General features: G+C 43.0%; 1 protein-coding gene across 4 annotated transcripts in view; it reads left to right on the forward strand.

Moving 5' to 3' along the window:
* The first annotated feature begins 15,542 nt into the window (after positions 1 to 15,542).
* Positions 15,543 to 21,368, forward strand: part of LOC119275992 (probable protein phosphatase 2C 3) — a 10,185-nt gene continuing 4,359 nt past the window's right edge. For 3 of the 4 annotated variants that reach the window (XM_037556928.1, XM_037556931.1, XM_037556929.1), the window contains exons 1-7: positions 15,543 to 15,931; positions 16,362 to 16,533; positions 16,626 to 16,779; positions 17,339 to 17,402; positions 17,556 to 17,663; positions 17,828 to 17,953; positions 18,092 to 18,324. In XM_037556928.1, coding sequence (XP_037412825.1) covers positions 15,605 to 15,931; positions 16,362 to 16,533; positions 16,626 to 16,779; positions 17,339 to 17,402; positions 17,556 to 17,663; positions 17,828 to 17,953; positions 18,092 to 18,324 — 1,184 coding nt within the window. In that variant the 5' untranslated portion in view covers positions 15,543 to 15,604. Of the gene's footprint in view, positions 15,932 to 16,361; positions 16,534 to 16,625; positions 16,780 to 17,338; positions 17,403 to 17,555; positions 17,664 to 17,827; positions 17,954 to 18,091; positions 18,325 to 21,143; positions 21,342 to 21,368 lie in introns of those variants that run through there. The other variant, XM_037556930.1, reaches the window with a different exon arrangement.

Genomic DNA, 21,368 nt, shown 5'->3' on the forward strand with positions numbered 1-21,368 from the left:
AGCCGGACCAAGCACAACCCACATCATCGTGTCAGGCTGTGCCACCCGTTTTCTCAATTTTCAAACCCAGCCCGATGTGGTTTGTCGTGCCATGTCAGTCCAAAGCCCATTTTATTTTGTGTTGTGTCTTACTTTCCATATCATACGAGTTCCAGGCCAGCCCTAAAAAGCCTGGCCCAAATATGAGGTTCACACACAAATGTGTGTAACCAAGCCACGAGTGCACATGATCGTCGAGGTGCGCCCTACAACAAGGCAAACACACCAAATGATGGTGATTGTCAAAATATTGATATTTGGGATGATGCTTGGATTTCATACTATGCTAATAGGAAAGTTATCACTCCAAAAGGCGGCCATTTGCTATCGAGAATGGCTCATTCAATTGATCCAATTTCTAACAACTGAGATAAAAATCTAATTAGAAAAACTTTATAGGCTATTAATGCAAAGCGAGTCATGGCTATCCCTCTTTCCCAACATGACATGCAAGATTTTATTGCTTAAAGTTTTATGATATGTTTTTGGTTCAATCAACCTACCGTGTGAACAGGATCATGACCATGGAAGCAAACTACGACACACTAACAACATGGGACAAACCGCGACTAATCCTATCTGGTGCAAGATTTAGTAGCTTTCATGTCCGACAAAGGTTTAATTTTTTATTTGTCGCACATTGCATGACACCCTCCCGTGTCGTGTTACGTTTACTAATAGACATATGAAAGATCTACCACAAATGTCATTATTGTTTTTTGGGGTAGAAGATACAAAAAACGTGTTATTTCTATGCAATAAAGCAAAGCATGTTTGGAGGGGGGATTGGGATGGATGGAATTATTAATCGAGCACGTGATGTTGACCGTGCCAGTGAGGCGGTTATGAAATTCTTAGTTCATTTGCCATGTCAGGATTTATCTATTTTGGGATTTTAAAATGCCCGAAAATGGTTATCATTAATGTATGGTATTTGTGGTGGGAAAGGCCTAAACTAATCCATGAGGAGATAGTTCAGAATGTGATGAGAACATCAATACCATGCTTACACCCACAGCCCCTGCTGCTATACATACTGGACCAATTACTAGACCTCGCGCACGCCAATTAAATTACCAGGTACTTTCGTTTCTTGGTAACAATTCTAATGTTCATGAGAATATGATGCTGCCTAAATTGGATAAATTTGTGTTGATTACTAACGAAGGGCGTAGCATGGACAAGAGGGATGAACACTAGAGTAGGATCAAGCATGGAGATGAATGCGTGTGCGAAGGGATCTAGAATGGCATTACTAGTGCATATTTGAGCACTATGAAGCCTTCTTGATGACCTACAAGGACATGGACGAAATATACAAGATGCCCCTTCATAGATTTCATCCATAACTTATTTTAGGTGCCGCGTCACCTTATTTTTGGGCCAAACCCATGTAATTTTGAAATACTAAAGTGTAAGATGTTTTTAGAGTCCATATGTGTGGGGGAAACAAAGTTAGGGTTGGTTTCGGACCCCTCCACCAAGGGGCCACGAAATTCCCCCCTCTTCCTCCATATATATAACCATTAGGGCATCATTTAGACTCTGAATTTTGTTTAGATTAAAAGTTCGTCATAGCTTCAACTTCACGTACTTCGTTTGTGTTCAACGACCAGACCAAGACGTCACAGAACCCCACTTGATCAATAAAGCTTTTCTCTTTTATTCGCAATATCGAGATTGCAATTTCAATTTCTTTCTCGTTCTTTGTTTGCTTGCAGGAAATAGACCTTCTTGGTCAGGTTGATCATGCTCCGGCGTGGTCAATAACCACTCGGAGTTGGTTTAGCGATTTCTAATGCGCGACATCCTTGCACGTTCGTAGTCGGATCGTCAAAGTCTACTCCACCAAAAACTATAGCCACCATCTCATCAAAAGACGAGACACCTTTTCCTCTGTTCGCACATGAACACGTCACCGTGTACCTCCAACTCCGAGGGTGATGCACCGCAGCTCACGCCAAAGGAGACCCGTCTGGAAGCGCGGTACGCAAGCAATCCGGCAAGCGCTTTTGAGCACCCGAAACTCCACGCGCCCGGGAGGGACCCCGTCTGGGCGTGCGGCAGCAATGGGCTGCCCTAGGTCGGTTCGCCCGCCCCTAGAGCCTCGATGATTGCTGCCCTTCAACACGAAGAACGAACGAAGAACGAGAGAGAAAGAACAAGGGAGGGATGTAAAACTAGGGTAAAATTTAGATGGGTTTTGCGATTGTGTGTTGTTCAATCGGCCGTCACCTCTTATCTATATAAGAGGTGGATGGACTTCCCGTACAACAAAAGGACTTGCCTTGCCGTCCAAATCATCAAAATCTAACCAAACTCGGACTTCTCACGACTTTCGGCCCGGATGTCCGGCTCTAAGCCCGGATGATCCGGTCTAGCCCAGTTTTTTGATAGCAGCTCACTGTTTTAGTTCTAGAATCCACATACGACCTTCGATTTGGATGAATTTTATACAAAAATCAACCGTCTCGACAAGACGCACAACTTTCATGTTGAACACTTTTTGATCTGAGGCCATCTTGAGGGTGTTTCGGGTCGTTTTCTAAAGTCTGTAGCAGAAAAAGCTGTCCGGACGGTTTCATCATAAACCTTCTCTTGTTTTCGGTGCTTCGGTGTCCGGGATGATCCGGCCAATCATTGCTGCAGCACGCGGTTTTGCCTGTAACTTTTGCATACGACCTCGGATGGGGACAATTTTTATATCAAAATCATCCTTTTCGACGAGACGAAGAACTATGCAGTTGTAACCTTTTCCATCAGAGGTCATATTAATTAGGTTTCATGCCATTCTTTAGTCTGCTGTTAATACATGCATCTCTAAGATTGTCATAACTTTTTCATCCAAGCTCCGTTTTGGATCATCTATATATCTATTTCGATCGGGTTGAAGAGAGTCATCCAATGGTGACATGAAATCATATATTTGACCACATCTTACTACAACCTCAAGTCACTCTTTGCGATCATGCCATTTTCGAGTGTCAACACATGCCCCCCTGTTTTTCGGCAAAACTTGGATGCTGAAAAATAACTTATACGAAATTTGTTCTAAGCGCGATGTCAACACTCCATCAGCCATTTTGTACGTGCTTAGGACGATAAGTATATATCGGCCATTTAGATTAGCAACAAAAGTGAAGTTAATCGAATGTATGGCGATGAGGTAAAACCCTTGCATGATGTAAGAAGTTATATTGTGTCCATGGATTAAAATAAGTCCACTAAGGGTAACCAGTCATATCTGAGGATGAATTCCATGGCATAGACATTAATGACATAGTTGAAGAATATGGATGTTGTTTGAATCGAAGATTCTGATGCGCAAACCTTCGGCTTGGTTGTTCGAAGCTTGCACTCTTCTCTTTCTTCAGCTTTGCCGCACTTATTGCAATGGAAGCTTGCATATTATTCTTGTTTTTAGTACTTTCTTTGGGAACCCATGCCATGTTCATCTTTTCCTCAAGTTCTTGTGCACTGAGTTTTTGTAATTTCTTCTTTTGCCAATATGATAAGCCGAGTGAGCACCCTGGCTGCGATTTTGCTTGAAGCAATGACAATCTCTGTTTTACCTTGTGCACTCTCAACTTCTTCTCTTCAGATTTGGCACTTGATTGAATTTTCTCATTTCCTTTAGTGGCCCATGTCAACACTTTAATTGGCTCTTTTTCATTTAAGATCGAATCTAAAGTAGCCTTCTTACGACCATCTTTTTTAACATGGTAAACTTGCTTGACCACCTCTTTCTTGTTCCTTGAGCTCCGAACAGATTCCTTATGATTGAAATGGTCTTTGACATGTGCTTGTTGAAATGTTGATTTTTTTGGAGCTGCATAATATTTGTGAGATGGTCTAAAATGAGATGAAGAATGCACCTGTGTATCATACCTGTTTCATGATGGATATGGATTTACATAATCATAGGAAGGTACCCATGGCATTGGCATTGGCGGCACAAAATATGAATACGAATATACTGCATTAGAATTCTCATTTTGCCAATATCGATCCTCGGGTTTGCGCTTAGGGGTTGGTCTTGCTGCTCTTGAATTACTTGGCCGATAAAAACTGTTCTCCTCACTTATCTTCTGATATTTTTTAATAGTTGCGCGAAAGTGACTTTCGGCTTTTTACCTTTGTGCTTACCTCGGCCTTTGCTTTCTTTGGTTGTGCTTGCACCAATCTTTGGATTTTCTTGTTGCCCCCAGTCCTTGGCATCTTCATTGTAGCTTCGATAGAATTCTCGCCCTCAAGATTATGTTCATTGTGCTCTTCAACAACTTGATTACTTGAAAACTCGATCCCATTACCTGTAGTTTTTACCTTCTCTTTAAATAGATCGACTTGAAGCAGCTGATGCAAAAACCTTTTATCATCAGGACCAATCGAAATAGAATGGTCATCTCTTGGTGTTCCAACAAATTTCAATCGTCCTTTATCAATGGCTGATTTAACTATTTGACGAAACATGTTGCAATCCTCAAAGCTATGCTTGAACAAATCATGCAACTTACAATACATTCATCCTTGGATAGATGGCTTGGCATGGTGATCAAGAATTCTAATGTAATTATTTTTCAACAAATAATCAAAGATTTGATCACACATGTTTGAATCGAAGGTATACCTTTTGTTTTCTAGTCGATCTTGTTATGAGAATGGCTTTAGAGTTAAGCAAACGAATGGTTCAGATTTGGCATCTTTCCATTCGGCTATGAATTCTCTTTCGCATTCTTTTTCCGATGTCCTTAAATAAGAAACTATACTAGCATCGGTTTTCTCAAAAGATTTTAACCTTTGCTTTAAATTTCTAAAATCAAAGTAGTTAGAACATACATGTCTCAGTTGAGACCATGCGTAAGCCAAGTATGATGCAAGCAAAGCTACCCAATTAGATATGAAATTTTGATAAAGCAGTGAGGAAAACTTTAGCTGCAATAATAAGTCACTATCGATCTTTATAAATTGCACAATAGGTTAACCGATATGCTCTATAATAGTTTTATTGCTAACAAGTAAATTTCCCTTCTTCATTGGTCTTTCAAAATTACTTATGAGAATTTTTCTTATAGAAGCATCAACAATAAAGTTGCGACCAAATCGGAAGATAGGTAAATCACTTGCTAGACATACCTTTTCAAACACGTTGGGAGAGCATGATGGTTGCTTTACTTGAACGATATGTTGTTCCTTTTTTTAATAGCTCCCCAACACCTTGTCGTCCTATTTTTCTAGAACAGATTCGGCATACGTAATATGTGATTCGGTCTTTTCAATAGCCGAATTAACTTTGTTATCCGAATCACCACTTTTTTTATAATTCTATCCACACCCAATGCTTTCTCTTTTTGACATAATCTAGCTTGGATTGCACCAGAAGTAATAGGCTTTCCCTCTTTTATTAATTCATGTAGAACAACATTGCATTTGTCCCAAAACGGCGTAAGATTTTTCTTAATGAACCAATCTGGATAGAGTTGCCCCCGACACTTTTAGACTCTTTCGGTAACGAGATGTCGCTGAAATTCTGTAATTGTGCGGGGGAAACATTGTATGCTACGATACTAGGTGAAGACACATGTGATTCTATAGAATTTTCACTTATTCAGCTATTAGTGTGAAGGTTCGAAGCCAAATTATGAATACCTATAGTTTCATATGGTGCGAAAACATTAGTAGCATGAGGTATAGCATATGATGGTTGAGGGTAATTGGACGGATAACTAGTAGTAGCATGGCCAATTCCCCTATCCATAGGCATGTTTGGATTAACATATTGCAAGTTAGTTGCCGATGAATAAAAAGGTGAACCACTTTGTTGCATACTATCGGAAGTTCCCATGTGAGGTGTTTCAACTTGTTAACCAAACTCATCATGTTGTTCAACGACATATGGATTTCTAGGGTTGCCGATGCATGGGAGTTGGAATACATATGTTGCATGTTGCTAAAATTATATGAGGTAGAAGCATGAATATTTTGTTGCATCGGGTCTTTCACATAATTAGATGCATGACTGATAAAGCTAGGGCTAGCCGATACATTATGCTCATTAGATGATCTAGCAACAACATATGCATTATTTGCATCTACATATGTGAATTGGGTATTCATATTACCTTTGTAGATTGCAAACCCTAGATGACGATCTCTTCGTAGCAAGAACAGGCCGGAGACCGTTCAAAGCTTCGTCCCCAGCAGAGTCGCCAAAAAGTGTGTTCACACACGAACACGTCATCGTGTACCTCCAACACCGAGGGTGATGCACCGCAGCTCATGCCGAAGGAGACCCTCCGGAAGCGCGGTACGCAAGCAATCCGGCGAGCGCTTTTGAGCACCCGAAACCCCACACGCCCGGGAGGGACCCCGTCTGGACGTGCAGCGGCAATGGGCTGCCCTAGGTCGGTTCGCCCGCCCCTAGAGCCTCGAGGATCGCTGCCCTTCAACACGAAGAACGAATGAAGAACGAGAGAGAAAGAACAAGGGAGGGATGTAAAACTAGGGTAAAAAGTAGATGGGTTTTGCGATTGTGTGTTGTTCAATCGGCCGTCACCTCTTATCTATATAAGAGGCGGATGGACTTCCCGTACAAGAAAAGGACTTGCCTTGCCGTCCAAAACATCAAAATCTAACCAAACTACTTTTTACCCATCGTCGGTCGTTTGGTAAAAAGTTGATGGGCAAGTAGTTTGGTGAAAAGTAGTTTGGTAAAAAGTAGTTTTACCCTAGTTTGGTAAAAAGTAGGGTTACCCACGGATCGTTGAAGGGTAAGTAGTTTGGTAAAAAGTAGTTTGGTAAAAAGTTGATGGGTTTTGCGACGGCTTCGTGTTCTGATGCCGTCCAAAGTAGATGGTTGTGGAGCATCATATGCGGATGGTTGCGGATGTGGCAAGCCCATTCGAGCTTCTTGACTCGTCCTCGGAGTCTGACGGCGGGGGGAGACTAGGGGCGCGACCGTCGTGATACACGCGGGGCCGTCGCCTGACCCCTCTCGAGATCAAAGGCGGGTGGGGGCCGGTTTTGGGCACTCGCTGACGCCGACGATGAAGACAAGGATGAGGAGTCCGAAGCGGCGCAACCTTCTCCACCTTCACCGACCCCTTCCGATTTGATGTGTGAGTTTTTGTGTGCAGAGTACGATGAAGATGAGGTCGCTTCTATGGTCAATAACATCTTGCCCATTGATGATCCGGCTCGGGTCAGGCTTCATGCGGGGGAGACCAAGGAGAAGTTGCGTCGGGTGGTTCACCGGAGAACGGAGGCGCCGGTGATCCGGCCATGGAAGGGTCCCCTACCTAAGGTATGTCTACCGAACTTAACGTTATTTGATATGATACGACTGGTATCATGGACTAAGGTGACTAGGAGAAAGAATGCTCGCCGGGCAGGGCCTCGATCGACGCCGGAGGTGGCCGCGGCTTCGTTGCCGGCGGCCACGGCGATCCCGATCCATGCCGCTCGCCAGGAGCGTTTGAATCAGCTCCTGGGCCGAGTTGTGCCGATGCATGTTGGGCTGGTGGGTACGTTTTGGCCGGTGTCTGGTGGGTATGAGGCCCAGCCAAACGAGGCTCCAAACGCTACCGAGAGGAGGGGCGCATGCACGTCGTCTTCATCATCGCCTACTCCTCCACCGCGCATTAGGGTTTCGCGGTGTCGCGTGCCGCGCCTATGCTCCGCCGGACCTGGCCGGGCTCGCCGCATCCCTCCCCTTGGTGTGATGGCGGGGTCAGGTGGTTCTCCTCCACCTGGGAAGCGACCGATCCCACCCAGCAGGGCTTCTCGGGCCTCCGGGGCGCCGCCGCCGGGCCAAGGCAATGGCCGGGGCGCGCCGCTGCCGGGCCAGGGCAATGGCCGGGGTGCGCCATTGCCGGGCCAAGGCAATGGCCGGGACGCGCCGCCGCCGGACCAAGGCAATGGCCGGGGTGCACCGCCGCCGGGCCAAGGGAGTGACAGGGGCGTTCTACCGGCGCCGGCTGCGGCTATCGGCCGTACGGCTGTGAAGCCACCCAAGGACGCCGTGGGGCGCGGGTCAGGGGGCCAGGCTGCGGCGCTATCGGCTGGCGGGGTTGCCGTGGGGAGGCCACCGGCTCCGACTGTGCCGTCGGGCAGGCGATGGGGACCGGGCTACGGCCCTCGACCGGTTGTCTAGGGCATACTGCGGTGGTAGCTGCTGGCCGGGGAGCTGCACCACCAAGGCCACCGCCCCCTCCTCCCCATGTCGTTGCTCGCTCGCCTGCGCCGTCGCAGTCCAGCGGTACTGTGGCTGCTCCCCGAGGTCGATGGGGGGATGACGGCTACGATGCCTATGGGACTGGCCAGCACCGTGGCTCTTCGTCCACGGGTGGCGGTCGTGGTTATGCTTGGCAAAGCGATGGGTCAGTTGAGAGGCCATTCTTGGGTCCTTCAGGCGGCTTCATTGAGGGGCCTTCTGATCCGGGTCTTCGGCAGCGAGGAGGTTTCCGAAGCCATCGTGGTGGTCGGGGCGGCCGGGGGGGGGCCAGTACCGTCCACGTCCTCCGCCATCACCTGTTGTTGTCGACCAGATGGCAGTTGACGGGACTGCCGAGGAGCCTATACTGACCAGTCACGCAATTAATGAGGACATGACTACCTTGGATACGACCAAAAATATTGCATACATGCATATTTGTCAGGTGATTTCTAGTGCAAACTATTCAATAATCTATTTATGTTATCCAGAACAAAAATACTTCACACACTTTTGTGTTTTGTCTAATTGCAGGTGTATGGGATATTTGTACAATTCACATATGAAGATAAGGGAGAAAGAGATATTTAAGTGCTGTTCAAAAAGTTCTCTCACGTCACTTTTGGGCCAAGAGAAGATAGAGTCCAAGTCTCTCATGTTCTGGATTCAGATTCGGACTGCACAGACATACCTGACTCAAAACGCCAACAACTTTTTCATACGGACTCCGAATTGGGTGATTATTTTTTTGTTGGATTCTAGATTTTGTGCTCTTTCTAGCCCAATGGGACTCACCTTCAAATTCGTTCGGAGCGTTGAGATATCGATGAAACAATCAGACGCTGCAGCAGAATCCGAGTCAAACAACAAGTCCAAAGGTGTTGCATCACCTCCACTTGGACCCATTGGCCTTGTACGACCTAGGGTTAGTTTTAGTCTGCCTTGGGAGGTCCTCCTACCTCCTAGGCCGCCACCCCTTGCTCCTATATAAGTAGATCCATCTAGTAGCTTTTCCCTTCGGATTTGTTTAGTTAAAAGTTAGCCATTGCAACTTCGTGTACTTCGTTTGTGTCCAACGACCAGACCAAGACCGCTTACGGATCCCCACCTTTATCAATACTTCATACATATTCACAATATTCAGATTGCTTTTATCATATTCTTGCTTGTTCTTTGATTGCTTGCAGGAATAGACCTTCGTGGTCAGGTTGATCGTGCTCCGGCGTGGTCAATAACCTCAAGAGATTGGTTTAGCGATTGCTAAGGCGCGACGTCCTCGCACGTTCGTTGTCGGATCGTGAAAGTCGTCTCCACCAAATCGATAGTTATCATCTCATCGAAAGATCGGGACACCTCCGCCTCTATCAAGTGGTATCAGTTTTCAGGTTGCTCGGTGAGAATTTCCAGTTTTCCCTAGATTAGATTTATTTTCTTACCTATTGTCCAAGAAAAAGCCACAAAAAAAGTTAGATCTATTCATCCTTTGTCCAAGCCAGTCTGAGCCTTTGCATTTTTCTTTTCATTGTTTGCATTATTGAATTATCGGTTGCATCGCCGTGTCGAGTTGCTGGTCTTAGTGTCTAGTTCCTTTAGAGTTTCGAGTTCTGTTCACATTAGTCACGCCGCCGCTGCATCATTATCCCTTCCGCTGTCCACCATCCCATCCATCAATTTTCACCATGTGTTACGCACTGTTCGTTGTCATAATCATAGTTGAGGTCATTCACATCTTCGCCTGATCCAATCTGCATCTTATCTAGTTTGTCTTGAAAAGAGGGAGAAAAAAAAGAAAAAAAAGAAAAAGAAAAAAAATGTGATAAAAAAAAGAGAGAAGAGAAAAAAAATCGAATCTATCTAGACTCAATCTCGTAGTTGAATTCGGACTGGAATCTGTTTTGTGCACTGTTCAGTAAAAAAGGCATAACTTCCTCATACGAACTCCGTTTTGGCACCACAAGTAATCAAATTAAAGCTAGCGACTAGACGCATCTGAATAGTTGCAAAAGCTAGTTCAATATTTGGCGTCTCAAAAACAGCTTCTAAATAGGTCTTTTTGCCCTCCGAAGTTCGTGCATATAGTTTGTTCCAGTTTTTCAGGCCAGTTTTACAATTCTTTGACTCCTCATATCAATTCAGAATTGAGTGATTCTTTTTGCATTGGAAAGCTTGAGTTAGTAGCAAACTTTTCAAGAGGAAAGTTGGAGAGAGAGTTGTTATATATCCTGCTTGGCAGTTGTTATTCATCATTATCTTTACTACCGTTGTGATCTTCACTTATATCTTGCTGTCCAGAGCTACTTATCCTTCATTGATGCTAGTTGTGCTATGTCGTGACCTCATTAGTGTTCTAGGCTCGCGTCTCTAGTCCGGTCTAGCCTAGGACCAGCACAGTACCGTCGTTGAGCGTTTATTTAACATTGCATCTTTGAATTGATTCTTGCTAATCTTTTGCTACCATATATAGCCAACCTAGCTCCACATATTTCTACACCGTGTATACGTACGTTCCCCTGGCAATCGCTTTACACAATCTTCGGAGTTATTTGACACCGCTGGTTGCCTGTTACCACCTGTCGCATGGTAAGAACTTGTAAGATATTGATATTTGCTTTACTGTGAGCACGTTACAACCACATCCTAGTAGTTCATAGGAACATTATTCTCGAATTTTGTTTCTTGTTTCTACTAATCATGACAGGTTTCTGGAGATAGAAGTTCTTGGACGACGGACACATCTTCACCATCACGAGAGTTGGGACAACACACACAAGCACATGGTCAGGTTATCTCTTTACCGTCATTTGAGGGTAGATTTAATCCTGCTATTTATCTAGCTTGGGAGTTTGAAGTAGAACAAGTTTTTAGTAACCATGACTTTTCTGAACTTGAGCGAGTACGAGCTGCCACTAGAGCATTTACTGGCTTTGCTTCTGTTTGGTGGAGTGTGCGTTGTAAGAAAAACATTGATAACCAACCCACAACTTGGAAAGATTTGAAACATGTAATGAGACAACAATTTTTCCCTTCTTACTATCGTCGTGAATTGCTTCATAAATTTGAACAATTTAAACAAGGCAATAACACTGTTCATGCTTACTACCAAGAGTTCAAATCTTATATGCATCATTGTGACATAGAAGAATCTGAGGATGATACAATGAATAGATTTTTTGGTGGTTTGAACCATGATATTCAGACAAGATTTAGGTATATTCCTCGTTGCATTACTGGTATGTATGTTCGTGCTTGTACCTTTGAGAGACAGTTACAGGAGGATGCATTGGGTGACTACAACAACTATTATTCCAATTCATGCTCACTACCATCGGTTGATTCCTCCACTGTTGCACCTACTAGAGCAGCCACACCTCAGAGTGTGAGTGCGACATCATCTCAAGTGTATGGTACATTGTCATTGTCCATACCGACATCAACTACGTCTTTGCGACAAGATAATAGTAAAGGTATTGATGATATAACTTCACATGAGAATAATGCATCACTAATTAACTTAAATACATCATGTGTTGAGTTACCTGTTGATTTGAGCACGCCACCTATTTTAGAGAATCATATTACTATCATGAATGCATCATGTGATCAAACAACTGAAATACCAACAATTTTGGGTGCACCCATTGAATTAACTATTGATGCAAAAGAACCAATGTTTAATCATTTTGATATGACCTCTAATCTTGGTGATGATTCTGTGTCCAATGACTTACTGCATGTTTGCTTATTTAAGAATGTTGTAGCATGTAAATTTGATGCAAGTAAGGTTTATTCACCAATATTGGGATGGTTTAATGATGAATATTGTCAATCTTTTGATAGGAATAAGAGCTTCACTTATATGTGCAAACTGAGTTGCAATATTTTCATGCCTTCTACTTATGATAATATTTTGCCTTTATATTTTATGATATATGAAAGTTAATCATGTATACATGTGTCATATGTGCAAAAATCAAGGGAAGTAAAAATGGATGACATATACATATACAACATGTATACCTTGTCTCTTTTGTTAGCCACATTTCAGATTAAGCAACGCCGAGGACGACTTTGTTTTCAAAAAGGGAAGGATGATGAGGACATGACTACCTTGGATATGACCAAAAATATTGCATACATGCATATTTGTCAGGTGATTTCTAGTGCAAACTATTCAATAATCTATTTATGTTATCCAGAACAAAAATACTTCACACACTTTTGTGTTTTGTCTAATTGCAGGTGTATGGGATATTTGTACAATTCACATATGAAAATAAGGGAGAAACAGATGTTTAAGTGCTGTTCAAAAAGTTCTCTCACGTCACTTTTGGGCCAAGAGAAGATAGAGTCCAAGTCTCTCACGTTCTGGATTCAGATTCGGACTGCACAGACATACTTGACTCAAAACGCTAACAACTTTTTCATACGGACTCCGAATTGGGTGATTCTTTTTTTGTTGGGTTCTAGATTTCGTGCTCCTTCTAGCCCAATTGGATTCACCTTTAAATTCGTCCGGAGCGTTGAGATATCGACAAAACAATCAAACACTGTAGCAGAATCCGAGTCAAACAACAAGTCCAAAGGTGCAGCAGAATCCGAGTCAAACTAGGGTAAAAAGTAGATGTGTTTTGCTATTGTCTGTTGTTCAATCGGCCATCACCTCTTATCTATATAAGAGACGGATGGACTTCCCGTACAAGAAAAGGACTTGCCTTGCCGTTTAAATCATCAAAATCTAACCAAACTCGGACTTCTCATGACCTCCGGCTCGGATGTCCGGCTCTAGGCCCGGATGATCCAGCCTAGCCCAGTTTTCTGACAGCAGCTCATTGTTTTGGCTCTAGAATCCACATATGAACTTGGATTTGGACGATTTTTATATTAGAACCAACCGTCTCGATGAGGCGCACAACTTTCATGTTGAACACTTATCGATCTGAGGCCATCTTGAGGGTGTTTCGGGTCGTTTTTTAAAGTCTATAGCAGAAAAAGCTGTCCGGACGTCCGGACTTCTACCCAGATCGTCTGGCCTCCACCCAGATCATCAGGGACTAGACCCAGATCATCCGGCTTCATCATAAACCTTATGTTTGTTTTTGGTGCTTTGATTTCCCGGCTGATCCGGACCCCGACCCATATGATCCGGCCAAACATTGCTGCAATACGCGGTTTTGCCTGTAACTTTTGCGTACGACCTTAGATGGGGACGAGACGAAGAACTTTGCAGTTGTAACTTTTTCCATCAGAGGTCATCTTAATTAGATTGCATGCCATTCTTTAGACTTATGTTAATACATGCATCTCTAAGATTGTCATAACTTTTTCATCCAAGCTCCGCTTTGGATCATCTCTATATCTATTTCGATCGGGTTGAAGAGAGTCATCCAATGGTGACATGAAATCATATATTTGACCTCATCTTGCTACAACCTCAAATCACTCTTTGCGATCATGCCATTTTCGAGCGTCAACAGCCTCTATCAGAATGCCCATCAGATTTCTATGGGGATTCATGCTATTATGAATAATTTTGTTACCGCTTCTTGTCCAAACGTGTCCATGAAGAAAGGGGGTTGAAGTATGCCATATTTGGTTTTTATCAAATTAAATGTGATGCATCTTTTGATCAGGATCCTCTTAGGGCACAATTGGGATGGTCTTGCGGGACGATAAAGGCAAATTCATTGTTTGGGAATGTAAAGATTAACCGGTGTGCAAATGTTCTTATGGTTGAAGTTTTGGCTCTCAGATTCAATTTTTCTCTGGCACAAACAAGGGATGCAATCGCCTTGTTATTAACTCTACAATATGAAAATCATTGATAGTAAAGAATGAAGAACGTTCGACAGGTATTTTTTATTTTTGTAAATTCGAGCATCATAATAAGTACCCACTCAGTTTTAAAATAAGTGACTCAACTTTGTACAAATCTTATAGCGAGAGACTTCAAATGAAATTGTACGATTCCTCATGGTCATCAACGATGTAACTGTTATTTTGAATGAATAAATTCTGCACTTCTGTTTTTTTGAACGCACCGGTGCTGCAAGCATGAAGCCATAAAAATGGCTAATTTTTTTAAATAATACATTTTTTTTTATTAATTTTCATAAATATTACGCTGGATAATTTTTTTTTAAAAATAATACACCATCGGCCCGCTGCAGGCCGACTGGGCCTAGTCGGCCCACAGCAGGCCGATTGGATTCCAGTCGGCCTACAGCTGGCCGACTGGCCCCTGTCGGCCCACTGTGGGCTGATTGCGTCCTGTCGGCCCACTGTGGGCCGACGGGAGCTAATTGGCATAAAAAATATATATTTAAAAAAATGTTAATCATGTAATTAAAAAATGTTAAACGTGTATAAAAAATGTTCCTGATGTATACAAAAAATGTACAATATATATGCAAAAATGTTGACATAAAAATATGTTTTGAAAAGTGTTAAGCATGTATTTAAAAATTGTTAAATGTGTGTATAAAAAATGTTCCTTATTTATACAAAAAATATAGAATGTGTATGAAAAAAAGTTGATACCAAAAAATTATGTTTGAAAAATATGTTTGAAAAGTTGACATTTTTCCAAATACATGACTAAAAATTGTTAAATGTGTGTATAAAAAATGTTCCTTATCTATAAAAAAAATATAAAATATGTATGAAAAAAAGTTGACACCAAAAAAATATGTTTGAAAAAAAAGTTCCAGTTCCATACAAAAAGAGCAACCAATCATATTTTTTTCACAACCTTGATTTATTTTTTTTCACCAACTCACCAACATAATTTTTTGGTGTCAACTTTTTTTCATACACATTCTATATTTTTTGTATAAACAGGAACATTTTTTATACACATATTTAACAATTTTTAAATACATGATTAACACTTTTTAAAACATACTTTTTATGTCAACATTTTTGCATATATATTGTACATTTTTTTATACATCAGAAACATTTTTTTATACACGTTTAACATTTTTTAATTACATGATTAACATTTTTTTAAGCATATATTTTTATGCCTATTTTTTTGCAAAAACAATTAGCCCACAGAGGGCCAATTAGCTCCAGTCAGCCCACAGTGGGCCGACAGGGGCCAGTCGGCCAGCCGTAGGCCGACTGGAATCCAATCGGCCTGCTCTGGGCCGACTAGGCCTAGTCGGCCTGCAGCGGGCCGATGGTGTATTATTTTTTTAAATACCCAGGGTAATATTTATGAAAATTAATAAAAAAATGTATTATTTAAAAAAAATAGCATAAAAATGGACAAAACAAAACCGCGTCTCCCGGCTTCCCCACCGTTCCGCGTGCACTGTCAGTCCCGCCTCGATCCGATCGGCGAAAGGAAAGGGAATGTCATCGTCGTCGTCGGCGGCGGAACAGCATCGCCACCATGCCGTAGGCGGCCGCGAGCTAGTGCCGCTCGCGGCTCTCATAAAGGAGGAGTCCCGCACCGAGCGGCACGCCGTCACTCGCAGCAGGATCTGCGCGCGTGAGGATGGAGGAGTAGGAGGGGAAGTTGGGGAGGCGGAGACGCGGCGGCCACTGCTACGGTATGGGTGCGCCGCGCAGTCCAAGAAGGGGGAGGACTTCTTCCTACTCAGGACCGACTGCGCGCGCCCCTCTACTTCCTCGTCCTCTTCCACCACCTCGCATCCCCCCACCTTCGCGGTTTTCGCCGTAAGTCGCGTGCCCTTGTGCTTGCTGAAAGGTTGCTGTGCGGTCTCTAGATGCGGTGGTGGTTGTGCCGCGCGCGTGGTTTCGCTACCGTGTGCACTTGATCCGTAGCTGGGGTTTGAGCCCGGGAGTAGCTAAATAGTTAGGTAGTGAGCTTTGGTTCGCTGTTTGAAGCTACTGCAGGTGCATCGGCTGCTTGTATTTTGCCTTCTCCCATCTGAGGTCGGTGATTTGTAAATTGATGTGCTCAGCTATATATTCTGATTTGTTGTAGTCATTTGCAGCCTTGTTTTTGGTAGGACCTAGGGGTGGCAGTTTATGCTTGAAAATCATATGTAAGCCATAGCCGCATACACGTGTGCGCTATAAAGTAGAATGCTCTGGTTGAGGGTGGACTAGTCTATTCGATAATTGGATGTTCCATTGTCAGCAGGTTCTTGACGGGCATAACGGCGATGCCGCTGCAATATATACAAGGGACAATCTGCTCAACCATGTCCTGAGCGCGATGCCACAGGGTCTTTCACGGGAGGAGTGGTTGCATTCTCTGCCCCGTGCACTTGTCGCGGGATTCGTCAAGACCGACAAGGAATTCCAAACCAAAGGCATGGTTCTGTCACTTGTATTTGGCGTTTTGCTGCAGCACCATAAGTTACGATGAATGTTGATGAAATTTCCTTTTGCCGCCATGTACCAGGCCAAACTTCGGGCACAACTGCCACATTTGCGATAATCGATGGCTGGACTATCACTGTTGCTTCAGTTGGCGATTCTCGCTGTATTTTGGATGCTCAGGGTGGGGCTGTTTCTTTGCTTACAGTTGATCACCGACTAGAAGAAAATGTCGAGGAGTGAGTACCAGCTGCTTACCAAGAATGTGCATTACTATGTTGTTTTATTTGGAGGGTTTTGCTAGTCAGCAAACATTCCCCCCCTGCAAAGAAATATAAACTGGTAAAAATGGAGTAGCATGATGGGTGTTTTCCTTTCTTGTATGTATTCTGTATTGGATGACTATTTTTTGTTGGTGCCTCTTTGATTCCTTGACACTTTATTGTGTCCTGCGGGATTCAAAATGTTTCATGTGAAAGTCCAGCAAATTCTCGTTGAACCTTTGAATGTTCATGACACCTCTTCGATTCTCACGGAGTAGGGATAACATAGAAAAATGTGGAGATACTATCAATAGATTAGCATTTACTCGACTGGTTATCTGAGTGCAGTGATGGAAGGGGTGGGGAGTGAAAAAGTTCATTAATTGCAATCTTGGTTTCAATGTTAGCCCTGCATTGTGAAATTTCAAGTAATATCATTGCCTTGTATTCTTTTTTTTGTTAATGCCCAAGCACTAATACGTACAAGTAATTGTTCATCTTCACTTCACCTAACCATCGAATAAAATGGTGGCAGGAGGGAGCGTGTCACAGCGAGTGGAGGTGAAGTTGGAAGGCTTAGTGTGGTTGGTGGAGCAGAGGTTTGCTCTCAGTTACTACCTCTTTCTGTTAATGAAGGGCATTTAATATGTTTGCTTTTGGTGCTGTTTAAGATAGATCTGTATCCTATACGTATTGGTTAACTTTGGAATGATGAGCAAACATGCTAAGAATTTGTGTTGGCTCGTCTTTAGATTGGTCCACTGCGATGCTGGCCAGGAGGTTTGTGCCTATCCAGATCCATTGGAGACATAGATGTTGGTGAATTTATCGTACCTGTTCCTTATGTCAAGCAAGTGAAGGTACTTCTATGACATGTCATGAATTGCTCCAACTTCTCCTCTTCAGAATATTATAATTCTTTATATATAAACCCATAACTTGCTGTAAAAATGCCATGCCTATACTTATCTGCCATTGCTAGCCGGGAATGCTTTCTGCTTGATGTGTTGTTCATTTTCCATAGTTGTCAAATACTGGTGGGAGGCTTATTATTGCTTCAGACGGCATTTGGGATGCATTGTCTTCAGATGCAGCTGCAAAGTGTTGCAGAGGGTTGCCTGCTGAACTCGCTGCCAAGCAAGTAGTTAAGGTAAAACATTTAGCGTGACTTCATAGTTTGCAAGGTGTTGTGTTACCATTGGTGATGCTTCTAATGGTCACAAATTATTTTTCTTTAATAACCAGACATGCTCTTCTGATCAATTAAATGTGTGAAATAATTCTTTAGGAGGCACTCAAGACAAGGGGCCTAAAAGATGACACGACATGTGTCGTTGTTGACATAATCCCACCTGATCAAACGATACGCCCTCTATCTCCACCGAAAAAGATGAATAAGTTGAAGTCCCTGATTTTTAGGAAAAAAGCAAAGGACCAGCCCAATAAATTGACTAAGCAGCTTTCTTCAGTCGGTATGGTTGAAGAGATATTTGAAGAAGGTTCAGCGATACTATCAGAGAGGTTAGTTGTACTCTTGCTCATATTTGTTTCACTGTCTTTAATATGAAGTTGATATGTGTATTTTCAGTACTTCCGTGCTGAAGGCTGTAAGTAATGAGATTTGTTGTGAACCATGAAAAAAACACACAAATGTCCTAAACACAAATCTAGCATGGTAACCACCAACCAGCCACATTGTATTCCCATGGCCAAATTTTACTGGCTGGATCACTGGCCACTCCAATTTCTTTTCCTGAGTAAACGTAAAGCTTGCGCCTCGATGCATATGTGGTTTGGGGGTGTGACTGTTCACATTGTGCATCATGAAGCCTCTTTAGAGCCTGTGCAATATCTTTGTCAGATGTAATCAGACTTCAACACCGGACTAAAATTGAATTCATATTTTTTCCCCATTGAGAGTTGAAAATTTAGGTTCCAGTATTGACCAACCGAATTAGTCCTCGCTTCGACAACCCCGTAAACATGTTCACCTTTATGAAGTTACGCTTGTCAAATACAGTGCACCAATAAAACCAGTGAAATTAGACCTACTCGGGCTGAGCCAGAATACTGCCATTCAAGTGGGCCTTTAATATAGGTAATTTTGTTTTTTAGCCTCTGTTAACCGAAAAAACTGAATAAACCTGTACGCAGGGATAATCCATTGATTCGTATGCTAAATCTGAATGCCCCAACTGCCCAAGACCTGCTTTCCCAATCCCACATCAGCCTTTACTTCCCGCATAGCCGAACAGCAGCATACCCGATCTTTCTACTCCCTCCGTTCCTAAATATTTGTCTTTCTAGATATTTCAAATGGTCACCACATACGGATGTATGTAGACATATTTTAGAGTGTAGATTCACTCATTTTCCTCCGTATATAGTCACCATCTGAAACCTCTAAAAAGACAAATATTTAGGAACGGAGGGAGTAGTACTTAAACGTGCTGGTGCCTGCATGTGTAATGTTAGTTACACGCTAGCAGTAGGAGCGTTGTTTCCTGCCCTTCGCCTGCTGCTGCAGTGCTCCGCAGGAACCTGCTTGTTTGTTGGCTGTTGCACTACTTTTTGTAAGACTGAAGTGTTGAAGTCTGTTTGTCAACGTCGGGGAGCTTTATGTTTATGCTCATGGATGGATAAACTATGTCACGCTGAACATTACTGTTTGTGGTGTTACGCTGTCATAATTTTGTTAAATCTCTGTCAAAATGGTTGAATTTGCCTCCTGTGCATGTACATCCAAATTGGTGTTAATCGAAAACCAAACAAAACTGACAGTTAACTGAATTCTTAGTTTCCAGAATTTGAATGTAAATTCCGGTTTCCCCTTTTCACGAACCGAACTTGGTAAAAAACTGTTTTTGGGTTTAAACTGAAGGCCCACATGTAAACAAGCTTGCTATTTCTTTCCAGTGTTCAGATTGTGTTTTTGTTTTTGCCATATGTGGTTAAATCTATTGAATGTTGGAAGTTTGTCCTGAACAATTCGATTATGCCTGAACTTGCTTTACATAGTAAAATCATGATTTTACTACCCAAAGGACCATTCTGGTTATTAACCTGCTAGTAGCCCTATTTTTAATTAGCAAATTACCCATCAAATTACTGTAATCATATGTTCTCTTTACTACTTAAAAAAGACATAGCATTCAGTATTTCACTCCTCCTGCGTTTCACTCGATGGCTTTTACTTCTCTCCCTTCGTCCGCCCCCCTCTACAGAGGTTTTAATTCCCTATCCCACCCTGTTTTCTGTTTGAAAACTGCCCCACCACCCATGAAAACCGCCCATAGCAGACCTGGCAAGAAATATTTGCCCTAGACGCACGATTGCCCCCATGCTCCATCGTTACCTGGCTGCGGCAGGGAGACGGACCTCGCCCTCGTCGCTTGTCCGCCATGCCTTGGTCTTCGCCGGTGGTGCACCACGAACCTTCTCATCAGCGATTGGATTAGCACCTACAGACCGATGTGCCGTATCAGTCACATCGCTGGCAGGTCGAGCACCGTGGTGGAGTGGAGCACGGTGAGCCCAGCAACGCTAGGAATGCTGTGGTGTTGCAGTAGAAGAAGGCATATCAGCGGTGTAGGATCACCTGACGAAGGTGGCGCTGATGACCAGTGTAGCCAGCAGTACCAGGTCCTTGCGCAAACTTCCCCATGAACATGTACTCTTCCGACGTCATTTCTGTGGGCTCAGTTCCTCAGAGCATACACATCACGTACGTACATGCTAGAAATTTTATTTACCGGCTTCAGCTCTTGATAGAATACACAGCAGGTATGTACGTGCTAAGAATTTTGGTGGGTAATCAATCTTAGCATTTGTTAGGAGATTATAAATGACACAATAACTGATTTTTATCTATCCCGAGAACAATTGAATTGGCATCGCTCAACTGCAAGTGCAAGTAGGCTCACACAACTTGTAATTAAATGCAAGTCACTCCTGACCTATTTGAACCAGAAAATGTCATGAACATAAAAACAGTAGTAACTTGACAGTATAATAAGATAAACTATTGTTACAATTTCTGTTGTAACAAATTGAAGTTTCTGTTAGCAGGGCGAACTTCAGTTCATTTGAACCAGAAAATGTCATGAACATGAAAGCAGTAGTGACTTGAAAGTACAATAAGCTAAACTGTTGCTGTAACAAGTTGAAGTTTCTGTTAGCAGGACCAACTTCAGCTCAGGTGTCAGAAAAAACTTTAGTTCCGGATTTAGGAACAATCAGTCAGCTTAACTCGAGCTAATTTGCACATTGAATTACAAATGTAATCAAAGAGAGGTAGGGATGGAGGGCGCTGGCTGACGTCGCTCGGGGGACTTGAACAGGAACTTGTGGCTGATGTGGATGGAGATGGACAGAGTTGGCAAATGGCGCTTGATGGCTGGACACTGGCGATGGCCGGTTGTGGGACGCTGGCAATAGCAGCTTGAGGACGGGGGCCTTGGAGGTGAGGTGTGCATCCGCCGCTTGGGGATGGGTTGGCTTTGGATTCGGCATCGTGTACACTACACTGCCACACTGGTGATGGTGCAGAGAGAGAGAGAGAGAGA

The sequence above is a fragment of the Triticum dicoccoides genome, chromosome 3B (assembly GCF_002162155.2).
Source record: "Triticum dicoccoides isolate Atlit2015 ecotype Zavitan chromosome 3B, WEW_v2.0, whole genome shotgun sequence".
Taxonomy (NCBI): domain Eukaryota; kingdom Viridiplantae; phylum Streptophyta; class Magnoliopsida; order Poales; family Poaceae; genus Triticum; species Triticum dicoccoides.